The sequence below is a fragment of the Macrobrachium nipponense genome, chromosome 7 (genome assembly GCF_015104395.2).
Source record: "Macrobrachium nipponense isolate FS-2020 chromosome 7, ASM1510439v2, whole genome shotgun sequence".
In the NCBI taxonomy this organism is placed as follows: Eukaryota; Metazoa; Arthropoda; class Malacostraca; order Decapoda; family Palaemonidae; genus Macrobrachium; species Macrobrachium nipponense.
The window spans coordinates 95,277,129-95,295,474 of record NC_061109.1 but is presented as its reverse complement, the minus strand read 5'-3'; the positions used below and the strand labels follow the sequence as shown (position 1 = coordinate 95,295,474).

General features: G+C 33.1%; 1 protein-coding gene across 2 annotated transcripts in view; it reads left to right on the top strand.

Annotated features, from left to right (window-relative positions):
- The window catches only part of LOC135217201 (endothelin-converting enzyme 1-like), a 261,206-nt gene that overhangs the window by 14,473 nt on the left and 228,387 nt on the right, over positions 1 to 18,346 (top strand). For both annotated transcript variants that reach the window (XM_064252934.1, XM_064252933.1), the window contains exon 2: positions 12,983 to 13,144. In XM_064252934.1, the coding sequence (XP_064109004.1) occupies positions 12,983 to 13,144 (162 nt within the window). The remainder of the gene's footprint in view (positions 1 to 12,982; positions 13,145 to 18,346) is intronic.

Here is an 18,346-nt window from a genome sequence, read left to right as displayed (position 1 = left end):
TATTCTTGCGCAGTAAATTCAGTGGGAAAACTTGGAAAACCTAGAAACTTAATCTGTTTTATTCAGGCGAAATATGGAGGAAAAAAAGAGAAGAGGTTAGGGTAAAAATCGCATAGCTTCCGCCAGATCCCAGCAGAGATGCAACTTTCTTAGATGTGACTTGCATATTTTCTTGTGCTTCTTGGTCCTTGAAGTAAGTTATTGGATTATGTCAGAAAAACTTGCATCAACAAAATTTCTATGTAGAATAGGGATGAAGGAATTAAACTGTCGATTTCGAATTGATATGGTTGATATGTGTTTTGATTTTTATGTAATTATTTAGATTTCGTGTGGTTATCTGGAAGATAAATATTCTCGTTCACGATGAGACAAAAAAGTAAAATTAATGGTGTATAGCATTAATCGAGCAGGTTCTTTGAAAAGATGATATAATTAACATTCTAATCAGAAAAAGAAATATGATAATCATACTGTGCTTTTACTCTGGCGGACAAGATATATGCACATTTAGCGAGCAAATATGTGAAAATATTTTTTGTATATATATATATAATATATATATATATTATATTATATAATATATACATATATATTATATTCTTATATATATAGATTTTATATATATTATATTATATATATATGTATATGATATATATATATATATATTATATATTATATATATATATATAATATATATATATGTATATGTATAAATATGTAAATATTTGTGAAGCTAAAAATTTAAATTTGCAATTAATTTTATTTCAAAATCTCTTCATGAAATATTTAGAGTACATATTTGTGAAGGGAAATAATTTGTATTAGAATCTTTATTAGAAAATTTAGGTAAATTTTAGCAGCCGTCTCTTGAAAGATGAACATTATTATGAACCACATTAAAATTTATTTTAAAAAGGCTTCCAAAAACTGCCAAGAAAATGGAAAATTAATATTTTGACAAGAATAACAATTTCTTGAGCAAATTACTTAATACTAAAATTATTCCCTATTACAGAAATTCTATATTCTTTTCATGTCTTATAATATGCGTTTTCCTTCGTAAACATCTTTTTTATTATTAGAAAAAGATGTAAATTTACAATATATCGACTATTTTATGTACTAAGTACGTCTTTTTCGTAATTATTCTGCCGGCAAAATGCGTTTCAGGACAGTTTGATGTTTACATTCCTTGGACGTGGTACAGTCAGGTTTTAGACGAAGAAAACTATTGTCAGTGTACCATTATGTGTTATATAGCAATATAAAAAAGATAAATAATGACATTTTGCTTCTTATTCTTTTAAATTGTCCATAGAATCGTTGTATACTTTTCAATGAAAACACGAAATTTTTACATTTTGGTTGCTATTTTTTTTACATTCCTTGGACCCGTTGCAGTCAGAATTGCCAGCTTGCCAGGTTTTGGAAGAAGAGAAACCACGTAATATGGTGCTTTAACTATTGCCAACAGAATCCTTTTATACTTCTCAGTGACAACACATCAATGCCCCCTTTTTTCTTGACAATTCTGGATCTACGTGGCGCTAGGTTGAACGAAGGAATTTTTAGTGAGGGTGAAATTGATCTTCACTTGAGATTATAAACGTCTTATCGGCATTATATTAAGCTAAATTTCTTACATGCGAGGAAGCATCATATTAATCAGAAGCTGATTTAGGTATTCCAATGGATTTGAGTCTTCAATTTATGAGAAAAAAGAAATTATATCAAATATCTGAGACCCTTACTCCCCCATGTATCAAAATGCTGTCGTCCATTCAATATATGGCGTCAGTGCCTCTATTTTGAGCAAAAGTACATATAATTCCTTCTCTAGAGAAAGGCCTTTGTAGTGACCACGTGGTCGCCTTATCAATACGATAATCTAATGATAAAACTTAATTATAATTTTAGTTGTGCGTAATTTAATACTCTCAGTTTCTCATGTATGTCCGGTTTGTCTGCTAAGTAAAGGACGTTGAGTCGAAAGATCTTGCAGAAACTCCGTTGTTTATCTCCTTTGTGATTTATACCTTTATTTATGCATTTACTACGCTCCAAACTTTCGTGATTCAGTTATATATATATATATATATATATATATATATATATATATATATATATATATATATATATATATAACTGAATCACGAAAGTTTGGAGCGTGATAAATGCATGAATAAAGGTATAAGCCACAAAGGAAAGATAAACAAGGTAGTTTCTGCAAGATCTTTCGACTCAACGTCCTTTACTTAGCAGACAAACCAGACATACATGAGAAGCTTAGAGAACAAGGAAAGGTCGTATCAGTGACAGATAGGGATTATAAGGAGATTAGTACCTAGAATCCAACACACCTGGAGAATAAGTAACCTTTCCAAACAAGCGGAATCATGGGTACAATTTAAGAACAAAAAGATTAAGTCCAACTATCCTTAAAATCACCTTAACCACCTGCAAAAAAATTCAAATGACCTACGGGCTGCTTATAGCTAAAGCCCGTGCTGGCATAAGGCCAGCTTAATCTTCAACAACAACAACAACAAGTCCAACTGCTCAGACACAGGGACAAGACAATTAAAGGATTAAACAGGGCGGCAGCTTACCATTAGATCTTTGGTAAACAAAAACTTATTCACAAAACATATTAAACATACATATACAAAGAAAATATCTATAAGGCAACTAATTTGTATTGAAGTCTGTGATTATATCTTTGAGATTATTCTTAAAGATGTTACAAATACAAGGGTCTAAATGAAACAGGCCACAACTAATATTAAAATTACAATGGGAAGTAAGTTGTATAATGGCAGATTCTAAAAGATTTCGTGATAAGACATCTTTTGATCTTGTAATTACTGAACTACCAATCCAATTTATCCGGTGGTTGTTTTCACTTAAATGAGTGAATATTTCATTAGATGTTTGCCCAGTTTGGCAGAATATTTATGCTGTTTTAATCTTACTTCTAAGCCCTTGCTCGATTGTCCGAGATGAAAGAAGGGGCAGTTCATACATGGAATTTTATATATTATGTTGTTGCTTTCCCTGGGGTCATTTTTTATTAACATTCCTTTTAGTGTGTTATTATAGAAAAAAAAAAACAAGGTTGACCTCAAAGGATTTTAACAATGATTTAATGGTTTCAAATCTGTTAAAATAAGGCAAACTGAGAATGTTCTTAGAATTTTCTTTCTCTGCGTTACACTATAAAACTTTGTGTGGGCTTTTTTATATTATTCTCTATGAATCAAAACATCTAAGAAAGGGAGGCAATTGTCTTTTTCCAATTGTAGAGTAAACTTAATCGATGGTACCTGGTTATTTAATTTAGAGAGTAAATCATTTACATCAATACCAGCAGGCAGAACAGCTAAAATATCAACATTATCTATACCACTTTAAAGGCATATAAATGATATTAGGTAAATAGCGTTTTTCAAAGAATTCCATGTACAAATTTAAGAGAAGTGGTGATAAAGGGTCGCCCATTGCCAGGCAAAATATTTGTTGATAAAATTCACCATTGAATATAAACTTACAATCACAAATTCACAACCTAGTGAGTGAAATAAAGTGACTTACAGATAGAGGCAATTCATGCTGAGTTAGTTCATTACTAAGATATTCTAAAATAGAGTCTATAGGGACTTTAGTAAAATGAGAACACAATAAAAACTAACGAATCTATCAGTGGGGCAAAGAGTAATTAATTTATCAAGTAAATCTAGAGAATTATACATATGAGCATCGGAGATGGTTCCAAGTAACGGGGACAAGATCTTAGTGATATATTTCGAAAGTTTATATGAAATTGAGCCAACAGCACTGATAACCCTATGCGGCCTATTATCAGTACTGTATAATCCTTTAATTGTCTTGTCCCTGTGTCTGAGCAGTTGGACTTCATCTTTTTCTTAAATTGTACCCATGTTTATGCTTGTTTGGAAAGGTTACTCATTCTCCAGGTGTGTTGGATTCTAGGTACTAATCTCCTTATAATCCCTATCTGTCACTTATACGACCCTTCCTTGTACTCTCAGTTTCTCATATATGTCCGGTTTGTCTGCTAAGTAAAGGAAGTTGAGTCGAAAGATCTTGCAGAAACTACGTTGTTTATCTTTTCTTCGTGGAATCATATCAGAAAGTGCTTGCAGCTAACTATCAGTGATTTAACATTTGTCATTTTATAATACATTTGCTGATTATCTGCATTTGTGAGATTTTTTGTCCAATGGGATAGCGGTTGTCCTTCACATTGTAACCTAAAAATACGGGAAAAATCTATGTTGTTTAAAATTGGCTTGACTTCTTGTCGTTACAGCGAGAACTCAGTCTGTGAAGTGTATGTGCGTATGTGTATATATATATATATTTATGTATATATGTATGCATAACTGAATCACGAAAGTTTGGAACGTGATAAATCCATAAATGAAGGTATAAGCCGTTGTTTATTTTTCCTTCGTGGCTTATACCTTCCTATATATATATATATATATATATAATATATATATATATATATATATTTATTTATATATATATATATATATATACTATATATATATATATATATATATATAAATATATATATATATATATATATATATATATATATATATATATATATATATATATATATATATATATATATATATATATATATATATATATATGGGCGATCGCATTCTGTAGTGCATTTGACATGTATAAGTATATAACCAATAGATGTACATAACTATTAAATTTCACGAGAAGCTTTCTTTGGTTTTTTCTTTCTGTTCTTTTCACACTACTGACTCAACGATTTAATAACTCATGCAACGACGCAAATTATTTTTTGGATTATTGGCATCGTCTCGTTTATCTCGAAGAGTTCTCTTCGCTCTAACGCTCTTCCTTGGCCCTCTGTGCTGGCGACCTATAAATGTAAGAGGAATGAGTCTGTTTTCCTCCCGTATCCACATGTAGCGAAATTCACAAAAGGATCGTGCGAAAGATACATCCATTAATCTCTCCAATATCAATAGGGAATCGGGCATATAATTCCCGACGCACATATATACATACACTCGCAGGATATACAGAGCGGCAGTGTGTCTTCCTTTTTCCTTATCCCTTCGTTTTCGTCGATTCCTTTCCTTCCTTTCCGTATTTCTGCGTATCCTTCAACATTCTATCTGTCGTCCTCTGTCTGCATGTCGTCCAGGGGTCTCCTCTCATGTGAATGGAAAGCGGTAGAGGATCATTTGCATATATCATTTGGAGAGAGATGACACTTCGTCAGATGTTATTCAAACTTGCTTTCATATCCCCCAACTTTTCCCCTGTATTCCCTCAGTCTCTGCATTGCTTTTGTCCACCAGCCATCGTCCTCTCCCGCCATCTCCCTCTCCCTCTCCCTCTCCCTTGGCCTCTGCTCCAAGAAGGTCAATTGACCTCGATATTCCAGGTATCACATACCTTATATTTCCTGCGTGGATGTGGGGAAATATTTCAAGGTAAAGGTAGGATTTTACTGTGAAATATATTATCATGAATATAGATTTCAGGAATGATTATTTTACATTACTATTTTTAAAAAAAAAAGAAAATCTAAAGAGGTGCGAGTCTATGAAAAATTTAAACAGCCGTTAGTCTTGTTAATATTGCAATTGTTGAAGAAAAATTTAAATCCTGCAAAAATTATTTCCAGAGTTTTACAATCATTGGTGAACGTACTGAGAAAATTCATGAGGAACGCTTTTACTTATTGATAAGGACTAGGGAAATTTCTTTAAAGTACTCACTTTCACCAGAATCAGGAAATATATATATATATATATATATATATATATATATATATATATATGTATATATATATATGTATATATGTATATATATATATATATATATATATATATATATATATATATATATATATATATATATATATATATATATATGTATATATATATTTATATGATAATAATAACTACAATGGCCTCTTAACTTCCCAATTCTTCACACCTTATGGATGATCTTGTCACTTCTGTTGTACATACTAGGATTCGAACCCACATCCAGAGTATCAGAGCGAGATCTCGTTCCCGTTCATGGTCAGGTCGGCAACTTTATCTCATTGTGATACTCAGGATGCGGGTTCGAATCCAGCTGAGGATATCAGAATTACTTCATATTCTTGCATTTGAATTTAATGCCTTTTGCTGTCAAGTGGATTCAAAATGTGGAAAGAATTCGAGAAGCTAAGAGGCCATTGTGGTTATTACAATTAGATACACATCTGGTAAAACGTGACCAGTAGATTATTTGAGCGAAGACACACTCACACATATGTGATTCATACACATGCATTAAGCTACAAATGTCCTTTAATATCCAATTCGATGTACCTCGGAATTAATATATTTTCATATATGTTAACCAAAGGGGATTTTTTTAATTGATAATAATTTCGTCCTCTCGTGGATTCGAACCACCGCACAGAGCAGAGGAGAAATCAGAACTTCAGTGAGTTACCGACTCACTTGTTGGCCGAAGCGGTAATGTCACTGAAGTCCTGATTTCTCCTCTGTCCGCTGGTTCGAATTCACGAAAGGAGGAAATTATTATCAACTAAAAAATTCCCCATAGGTTAACATACATGAAAATATATTAATTCCGAGGTAGAGCGAATTGGATATTAAAGGAAATTTGTAACTAAATGCATATATATATTATATATATATATATATCTTATATATATATATATATATATATAGTATATCTTATCTATATATATATATATATATATATATATATATATATATATATATATATATGAGGAATAACAATGAAAGTCAGGAAGACCAAACCACTCGGATGTGCTCTCTAGAGGTGGTGGTAGTAGTAAATGTTCCCGTTATACTACTTCACATATTAACAAGAAGAAAAGGAAATTGGCACCGCAGCAGGAAGTTGATGCTGATGTTTTGCAAAACAAAACGAGTAGCATGCAGACGGGTAAATGACACATTTTCTAGTGATGGTCATCTCTGAATGGTAAAGACACTAGAAAACTGCCCATTTCAAAACAGGACACTCCTAATAGCGCTAGAACTCAATATCAGGAGCAGTGAGATGAATAAAGTTATCTCTGTAAAAACATGAAGGTTTAAGAACAATACCAAGTTATATAGCAAAAAAATATATATATAAAATAAAATAGAAATAAAAGCTACTGCCAAATATTCAGCATCATCATTGCAAGCAATTCTTAGCCGGTCACGGAGAGTAAGAACAGCGTGATTTTGGCTAATCACTGTAATTTGAGTTTTAAAGCGGTTAGGTGTTACATTCCGTGTGCTCATTCATCTCATGTTTCTCGTACGTGTAACATAAACTTCAATGTTTGCGCAGTGAACACTTGCAATAAAGGAATCATCGTTGCATATTTGTTGACTTATTTCTTCACCAATAAATAAAGTAATAAATATCCCATACTCGATGTGGCTAGGTTCAATGAAAACTCCATCAATATCTTTATTGCGTAAAAATCATTTAGAAAATGAAGTTGAGTAAAAGTAACACTAATTACAAAATTTACATGGAGGAACCGATATGGATAACCAAGTTCATTATAATTTGAGTGTCCTATCCTCGAGGTACGTCCGTCCCAGGTTTCTTCAAAAGTTTGAAGAAATGCCCGCTAATCGACTTGTGACGTTACAGAGCAGCTCAAAAGGAAAAATGCTTGATAAAACGATAATTAAATTCAACGGTACATACTTGGCAAGTTTCATCAGAATAAGAAAAGAATATGTCGACATTTGAACTGAACTTTCCCTTTGAGAACAAGTCAAGCTGAAAATATGTTTTTTTGGTGAATGTAGTAATTACCAACTTGTAAGGGTAATTGACCAGTGACATAGGATAAAACTTTGTCACAACTATATGCACTAAGGAAACAACAATGAAACCAAGCTGAATTTTCAAGAGAGGACTCTTAATATCGGTTTGAGAATAATATTCTAAAACACACACACACACACACATATTATATATATATATATATATATATATATATATATATATATATATATATATATATATATATATATGTGTGTGTGTGTGTGTGTGTGTGTGTGTGTATGTATGTATGTAAATAGGTTAATTAAAGTAAAAACTTTGATTAATATTTATTTCATATCCTAATTCATTTGTGTATTTCGTTACGCGGCCTTAGTAGTAACAAACCTTACTCCTGTAAGGTAATGTATATATTTTTCAGTTTTTTAAAATTTTAATTTGTGAGTTGTTTTTGTGTCATAGGTTATTAGTGTTGCCAATTGCTGTTTGAAAGTTAAGAGAATATTGTATATATCGCCCAAATGGTCTGTCCAAATTTTGTGTTCGAGCCATTTTCCTACTATATCTCACCGTCAGATATTTTTTGAGTGGAGTTTGCAGAGACATCGAAAGCCGGTGAAATGTAAGGTGGATGTTGGAACAAGTTTTATACTGTCAGTATATTTTTTTTTGGTCATGAGCCCTCCCGTCGTAGTTGACAGTAATTTCCTCTCTCTCTCTCTCTCTCTGACAGACAAATACACATGATAGCTTTTATGTGTGAATGTATTTGAATGAGCATGCGTGTAATTATAGAAGGATTTGTATATACAAATATGCTTTTGAGTGTCCAGGAAATACAGGTCTATAGGCTGGTGCTATACTCTCGAATGTATATGAATGCCAGTATGTATTTGTTTTTGTTTTTTTATCACACCCTTCGTGGTCCTGTGAATTAAAACAAATCTAGCAAGCAGTCTAATTAACTGGCAATTATCTAAAAATGTTATTTAAGACGAATTCACAAAACCTTACATAACAGCGCTCTTATGAAGTTATTTACAATTTTTCGTTAAGGCTTATAATTCTTTTTAAAAAGTTGTGTTGTACATAATTTCTTTACTAATTTCTTTAAAACGTTTCCAATTAATGAAAGAAGCCGTTGAATGATTTCCACTCATACAATATATTTGTGCTGTTTTAATAGTGTTGCGAATTCGTTGACCGATATACTTCGTGTTTAATGATCGTAAGGGGTATCATAAACGCATCCATTTATTTAGTAGCAGATGTCTTCATCTACCTATTCGTGAATGTCTTTTGTATTGGAAAAATGCAGTTTCGCATATACATTACTGTGGCTTTTTACTCATTATTTCATTTCACGGTATAGTGGTGCACCGTAAGAAATCCGTTGTATTAAATTCATAACCAACTGATATGGCCATAACAGTATAAGTCAGAACAAATATGCAACGATGATTCCTTTATTGCAAGTATTCACTGCCCAAATGTAGAAGTTCATGTTACACGTACGAGAAACATGATATGAATGAGCACACGGGATGTAACACCTAACCGCTTTAAAACTCAAATTACAGTGATCAGCCAAAATCACGCTGCACATATCAGTTCGAAATTTCCTTTACTTTAACGAACGACTGCAAAATTACGGATCAAGACTTAAGTGCAAAAAATTTCCATACTCTTGGAGCAGATCCATGCTAAAGACAGGGAAGGTCAAAGAACCAAAAATCGTACCAAAAATTCACCATGACTTTGCCGCTCGGTCATTTCTCAGGATTGATGACCAAAGGGATTTTGAGTGAGATAGAGCAAGTTCCTTTGAAATGCATGTTTATGAATGTGTCTCGGCGATGAGTGATCGAGATGATATTTTTATTTTTCCATCTCCAGTTTCTGACTTGCGTTGCCCATATCTGACTACCGAGATGTCAGGTGCCTTATCAAGCGAGTCATTCGTGGAAATCCATCCGTCAGCCACGCTGACGTCGTAGGACGATTTAGCCACGAGGATTTTGATCGTGGACTGAATTTTGGGCTGATATGAAAGAATTGTCGTAAAATTATTAAATAAATTTGGGAAATTTTTTTTCCAAGGTTTCAGAGCTCATGTCACCTTGCTATTAAGGACCAGGTATCCAGAACATAATTAGTCTGCGAACGTGGTTTAAGAATCTTTGAGGCCAAGTAAGAAGTTGATGTATTATATAACATAATGGAATATGTACCAATGCCTACAGTAAGTAAACCGTTAAATAGACTTATGGGACCAATGGAACTTCAATCAGCAAATTATTACTATAATAATAATAATAATAATAATAATAATAATAAAATAATAATAATAATAATAGTAATAATAATAATTAATAATAATCATAATAATAATAATAATAATAATAATAATATAAACAGTCCAGTGGCGAGAGAGGATGTTCCCCGGCAGGATTACCCGTAGGCAGAGCGTAGGTAATCGCCTCTACCCTAAACAACGTTGATTTCCGTCCTGAAGATTGGACTAGATGCTAGAGTATATTCATTCTGGGGAGTTTATAGGACAGTGGCGAGAGAAGCTGATCCCAGACTGGAATACAGTTGGACTATTGTCCAACTCTACTTTTGAAGTTCCCGCATAAATAATTAATTGATATATAGCAAGTCATTGCATTTCATATAGGATAGTTTGAATATATAGTATTTCCGAATATATAGTATTTGATAAAGATATAGGCTGTGGTGTAAGTATGACAATTTATTTATACAACAATAGTTACCTTGTCTCATGCATATAATCACATTGCGCCTGATCATTTTTGTTCAAAACCAGTTAATTCTCTCCTACATTCAAGTTGTTCAGTTCCCTTCATGTTTCCGTTTTCTTTAGACTTCTCTTTGTCAAAGGGCAATGGCAGCCTTTTGTAGACCTCATTTTACTATTAGCAAATCATATTTTTCTCAACAAAGGTGCTATAAGAAATAATGCTTTCTAGTTCTTATAGTTCTTTTGATTATTTTCTTAGACGAAAGAAAACGTACTGAAGAACATAAGCACCAGTTTCACCCTATACACATATCATCAAGCTTTACTCTTTGCATGTTACTCTTGCCACCAGCAGTGAAATTCCTATTTTTAACCCTTATGCAGCCTTTGCACCATTCATTTTATTTCGGCAAAGGCACTCCCACTTTCAAAGGCATGCAAGCTGAATCTGGTTCACATTATAAGCCAGCAATATCTCGTAAAAACATACGTTAGTGATAAGCTTTTCCTTGAGGGAAACATACGTTAACGATAAGCATTTCCTTGAGGGTTTTCCATATTTTTGGATTCTTATTGCAAACGAAGGATTTCATTTTTTCGTATTATACTCTTGTTGTTTTTAAATAGTATTTTATTTCTTATTTCATGGTTTCATTTTGAGTACAGAGGACATCAAAATAATTACTATTTTAGGGGAAATCTACACATTCATCCTTTTTATGGAAAACTATCCTCCATCTCAGATTTCTCCACTGGTTGCGTTTGACCCCAGATTTTCCTGGAAATCTCCATCTCTTATTTATTTCAAGTTTAATTTCTTGATTGCTTTCAACCGTTTTCTTGCCATTAACCTTTGATTCATTATTAGCAGCTATCACGTCTTCTCTTTTTTTTATTCAGTCAGAAGTCAAATATGTGTGATTTGTAAATATATTTCATATACGTTCATGCATTTGTTTGTGTGATTTATATGTGCATGCTCTTGGGTACGAATGCGTTTATATCGTAGTTGATATTGAGCGCGAGAAAAAATGTGTTCAGAGATTTTTGGACTACCCAACGTTTCTACTTCTTTTTCATTTTTTATTTCTTTTAATCCATTTACTTGCTGAAAAAGTTATTAGTTTAAATATTTTTTGTTTTATCTTTTCATGTTTTTAATAGTTCCTATTATGTATTTACACCATTAACCATATATGTCCTTTTATAGTGCGTATGTATGTTAGTATGGAATATAGTATTTTTATCTATTTCCTCTACATTTTTAGTGAGATATAGGTGTGTTTCTTATACGAGCTTTTTCACTCTTTATAAAAAAAATATATTGATATCTCCTTTTTAAAAAGCTTTCCACTTTCAGCAAAAATTGTTTTAATCTTCTCAAGGCTATCTGCTTTTAAATAAATACACGTACGTACTTAATATAATGTATAGATATACATAAATATATACACATAATGTATATATATACATATTATATATATATATATATCTATATATATATATATATATATATATATATATATGTGTGTGTGTGTGTGTGTATATATATATATATATACATATATATATATATATATATATATATATATATATATATATATATATGTATATATATTTATATAAAATATTTTTCTTCAGAAATATTAATCTATGTACCCCTTAGCATCGACTTCACTTTGTATAGGTAATAAGGAACAGCCAAGGGAATGTATGTATGTAAGTGCATCCACCTTAGTCAGGAAGGTGAACCTATATCGTTTGTGCTATCAAGAGTTGATTTCCATTTTACTTTACTATACATATTCCTGTTGAATACAGGCTCTGTATTCAGAATCGACATCATCCCATCTCCACCATGAAAGGTGATTTGCTAAGTTTCTAGCACTTGATAATTATTTTTATGACAGTTCTGTTAAGAAGAGACGTATCCTTTTCATAATCGGCTCTTCATATATACATTAATATTAAGCATTTATTGGAGTTTATTTTTATCTTACACTGTCCGTTACCATGCAATATTGTCTCTATAGCTGAGGTTGTTGGAGTGTAAAATAACTTATGGCCTGTGTGTTTTTCTAATAAATAGTCTTCGGAGAGAAACGTAAGGATATTAGGCAAAAGAAGACGTAAAGTTCATACTTAATGATGTTTTTCTTTTAACCCCATTCTTGCTTTGCCAACAGAATATCCGTTCCATTACATGAACACACCATCTATTTTATTATCAGGCTGAAGAGCGTTCGAGTAACGCCTCGTGGAAGTTTTACAATCAGATCAAATCCTTTATCTTTTCACTGCATGGACGAAAGTTTGCTTAGAGCGCCCTCTTTTTTTCTCTTTTTCATATCGTTGGTGCAGCCCTTGCCGAGATGCGTGAGTTGTTGGACACAATGGATGAGCCCGAGGACGTGAACAGCTTCGAATGGAAACTCAAGACCTTCTATTGGTCTTGCATGGACACGCGGGCTTTCATGAAGAATGGCATCGACCTCATCAAACGAAAGATCATCACTGAACTATGTGAGTCTTGGCACTGTTTCTTGTTTGCTGTTTTTGAGACTAGTAAAATAGTCTGTGTTTCTTTTGTGTGTATGTGTCTATGTGTGTGTGTGTGTGTGTGTGTGTGTCCATGTGTATGGGTGTATGTGTGGGAAAGGTGACAGCGGAATCCCTTTTAAACAGGCACAAGTGAACACAAAACTTTCGCATTACTAAGGTTTATTTTCTTTTGTTTCCAGATGGGAATTGTTTGATTAGGAATCCTGGTATAACAATGAATACATATCTAAAAATAATTTAGCTCGTTTAAGAATAAGACTTCGAGAAGATTAGATGTCAGACGGTAGGATAGGGTTAGAAATTGTTCCGTGAGGATCATTGCTGCAATTCCATATGAACGTGAGATAATTATGAAGGGAAGGGAAGATAAAGATGTCCCTCTCGCGGCACTGTAGAAAATAGTTCATGATGGCGTCAACTGGGCTCCAGTGGACAGCAAAAGAGTCGGATGAAACAGAACTATTTGGATGAGAACTATGAAACGAGAGGCCAGATATGAGTGGAGATTTGTGGAAGTAAAGCGCAGCAAAGACATGAGATGCAGAGGTTCACAAAGGCCTTTACATCGCATGGCGTTAGATGCGATCGTGATGATGAATTGTACAGTAAACAATTATATCTTCAGATCATTTTTCAGTATACGTGTAATGATTTTTAGCAATGCTTGTAACGTTTTTTTAATAGTATGCGGATTTTTCATGTTATTTTAAATATGAAAATCACTTATGGGCGGAATCACGGTGTATTCGGGTTGATTTTATATCCTTTCCTTATTTTATTTCTTCGTTTACGATATTTTTATTTACGTAATAACGAAAAAAGAACTGATATTATTTATTGGTTATTTCTAGACAGTTAAGAATTTTTCGTGCTTCTAGATTAAAGCTCTAATGGCAAGGCATTCCTTGTCACTTCAGGCAGTTTTCCCTCACAGTGGAAAGAAAACTTAAGCTCCATCCTCTTTTATTGTTATGCTTTTGTAGATTGCATCGGTAACTTTCAGTGGTGCCTTATCCGTTGGCAGCTTAGATCTGTTTCCTAGATGTGGCATGTGTTACGCTGAGGAATATAATATAATTTTCTTAATATTTAATTCTGTAATACTGTGCTTGCTTAAGAGTGTCTTCTATGAGTTCTGCTGACATAGATAGATGTAGATAGATAAATAGTTAGGTAGCTGGATGTATTACAAGAATTATAATGAAAATATAGAATTTTACGAACACTATACACTAGGGTTTCTTAACCTTTTGATGACTCCAGTCCCCCAATGAATTGCCCAAAATGGTTCCATACCCCTTTTGCTTAAGTCCACTTAAGTCCTATTTATTGACAGTTTAACTTAATATACTTAGTTAAGACATACTTTAGGTATGAATGGCTAGGAGTAGAACATATAAGAAAATCAAAAGCATTTATTGTTTTATATAGTTATTTATTTACAAAATGTACCCATGTAAACATTGACACACTAAAATCAAATATATAAAAATATCCAGAGATCAAGTCCTATACCCCCAGCATATGATTCTCAGACCCCTAAGGGGTATGGATACACCCTGTTAAGAACCCTTGCTTTATACCTTGCAGACTCCAGACATTAGCTAAACGTCCTTGACTCACAATGATCAAAATGAAAGGAAAGATATGTTTCATAAGGTATATTAGGGTGCACTTTTACGCGAAATATATTTCATAAGGAATCTCGATGTTTCGTAATTGTGAGCGAAGATTATCGGCTTTTCGTTCAGTTCTCCAATACTGTGTTGGCTTTGGATTTTAACAGTTCCCAGTACTTCTACCAACTTTCTCTTGGTCTACCCCTATAAACAAACAGCTTTACCAGAACAATTTTCTTCCTCGCAGACCCAGAAAATTAAGTTATTTCATTGTATTTAACGTTTCTCTTGTTTATTTAATGGTTTCCTATTATTGCCGAAACAATCATAGCTATGAGAAGCTTGGCGAGGACTGCCAGTAACCTACCGAGTAACAAAGACATGCACTAAAACATATATATATATATATATTATATATAATATATATATATATATATAGTCTATATATATATATATAATATACACACATAAATACATCATACATACTACATACATATTATATCTGTGAATATTTCATATTCTTGATAAGATGAAACTTATTAATCCAAACCTTTTTCAGTGATTCGAGAGAATAGAAAGCATATATATGTCTATCACATTACCTGATTCATTACATATATCAAACTACAAATGTCCATTAATATCTCAATTCGCTCTAACTCTGGAATTAATATATTTTCATATATGTTTAACCGAGGGGGAATTTATTAAGCGATAATAGAATTGGCGATCGACAGGCGCGAAACAGCGACCTCCCAATTCTAGGACTGGCAGTGAAGCTAAAACAGTCCTGGAATTGGGAGGTCGCTGGTTCGCGCCTGTCGATCGCCAATTCTATTATCGCTTGATAAATTCCCCCTCGGTTAAGCATATATGAAAATATTATTAATTCCCGAGGTAGAGCGAATTAGATATTAAAGGACATTTGTAGTTTGATATATATATATATTATATATATATATATATATATATATATATATATAATATATATATATATATATATATATATATATATATATCAAACTACAAATGTCCTTTAATATCTAATTCGCTCTATCTCGGAATTAATATATATACCTAACTATATAAATATATATATAATATATATATATATATATATATATATATATATATATAGATATGAATATATATTATATATATATATATATATATATATACATATATATATATACTATATATTGAATAATGGTTGGTTGGATTCATAATTTACATGCTATCAAGAATATGAAATATTCTCTGGTACTGAATAGTTGCTCTCCTTTTATTGTTGCTTATATCGTCGCATATTATTTAAAGAGAACTTTTTCAAGCTGTCACTTGATGTTTTTCTGCTCCTGCGTTCTAATCCTTAATGTCTTATTTATTTTCTGTGTAAAGCAGAGGACAGGGAGACTAATTAATGGATATTCTATGAATAGCTTCACTCCTATCTTGTGAGGACTACCTCGTCGAGGCTCCCCCGTTGAGATTTTCTCTCCTCTCCTCTCTTAAACGCCACCCTAACTGCGACATACATCGAGGGGATCCCCTGTAAGGGGATAGTGCAGCGTGCCTTCGGGCCCAAGCTCCAACCCCTTTCGTTCCTTTTGCTGTACCTCTGTTCATATTATCTCTTCCATCTTGCCATCCACCCTCTCCTAACAATTATTACATAGTGCAACAGCGAGATTTTCCTCCTGTTACCCCTGTCAAACCTGCCTACCCCCAATTTAATTTCCAGCGCTGAATGACCTCAAATGTCCCAGTGCTTTTTGGCATTTGCCTAAAATCTATTTTCAATTCAATTCAATTCAATTCAAGGGGAACATATTAGATTTTAGGCATGATGTCGATTCATCTCGTCTCTTCCGGTTAGAGAATCGAATGCGGGTCCCTCAGTTGAGTGAGCTCACCCCTGTGCTGCGCCTCCAGAAGAAAAGATGACATTCGTTTGCTCAAAAGGGGTTTTCACCGTTTCACGTAATTTTAACTGGACTTAGGAAGATAAAGTTTTATATTCTATTTTTAAGTTATTTGGGAAATCGGTATAAATTTTTTATCTGACTGAAGTCCAAATCTTCAGTTATCGTTCGATTAACAAAATTAATGATCCAGTGTTTGACCTTCCAACAAGTAATGAGAAACAGTTTTTTGTATATACGTAAAGAATGCATTATTTTTTTTCCTTTATGTGGTATCTTAGTTTGAAGAAGGCTTGCCATTGTTTTGGGATTAAAACTACTCGGAATATAATCATTTTATACAATGTGTGACTTTCCCTATCAATTATCGGAAGTATAAAGAGTCCGAAGTTACAACGCTAATCCTTATCAAGGAATGTTCCATAGCCCAGGCAGTGCATCTCTTCTATTTTCCTACAAAACTGTTGTGTGCAGTCCAGCTCAATTTCCAATTTGAAGCTTAACTGGAATGGAAAAGCGAATAACATACTCCGCAGTGTTCTTTTCATTTGCAAAAAGAGAGTGATGAAATAGTAATATGCCCAAAATATTTGAGGTTGTTTCATTCTGGCAAAAGTTATCAAATAACATTATTAATTATTATGCAAAACACATTGTAAATATTTTACTGTACACAGTTTTGTATTTCATTATTCTCATCTTATTCTTAAACTCAAGCTTGGCCTGTAGTAACGACTGTTTCGTACCATCTTCCATAAAAAATTACATTCCTGCAACTTGCTCCTTAACCACTTTGACTCTGATGGACGTTCGGGTATAGAACTGAGAGGTTTATACCTGGGCATTGGAGTTGCTGATTCAGTGTCTTAGTCATCATCATGGACATTATCAATATCGTGGTCCTTTCCAGTCACATTTCCTTTGATCCTAAGTCATCTCTTGTAAATTTTCACTCGGGTGCTTTTCTTGAAACTGGGAGTGAAGCCTCATCCTATATATTTAATGTAGGTTAGTTTCTATGTGGTTGACAGGAAGATTAATGAAGATGAGAGGAATGTATAAGGGAAAAAGAGTGGATGGGAAGGATCTCTCTCTCTCTCTCTCTCTCTCTCTCGCCTCTCTCTCACTCACTCTCTCACACACACACACACACACACAACTTTTCCACTTGAAAAGAAGGGAGAGGAAAAAAACGAAAACTGAATTTACATAATAAGTGGGCACCTCCTTACCCAGGATCACTTAGCTTGGGATATCACTGTGAGAATGTGACTTGTTATTTATGACTCCAAAGGGCATTATTGTATTTAGATTTACATAGGAAGCACTTTATCTTGCTCTTTCCTCCACCACGCCTTTCCTTCCTCCACGGCTAATCGTTCCATCTGTTTATCTCCTCCTCGAGTGCCTATGACTTCTTCGAATGATCCTGACTTTTTCCTTTGCTGAAGTTCCACTTGCGTATTCTTCTGGTATTTATCTATAGCGTCATGCGTCCGAGATACAACTGAATACCGTGCTCTTCTATTTTACATTTTTTCTTGTTGTTATTCTTTCTCTGTTTATGTACATATTATATGTGTATGCTAACAATATATAAGTTTTATCTGTCTTTCCTGATT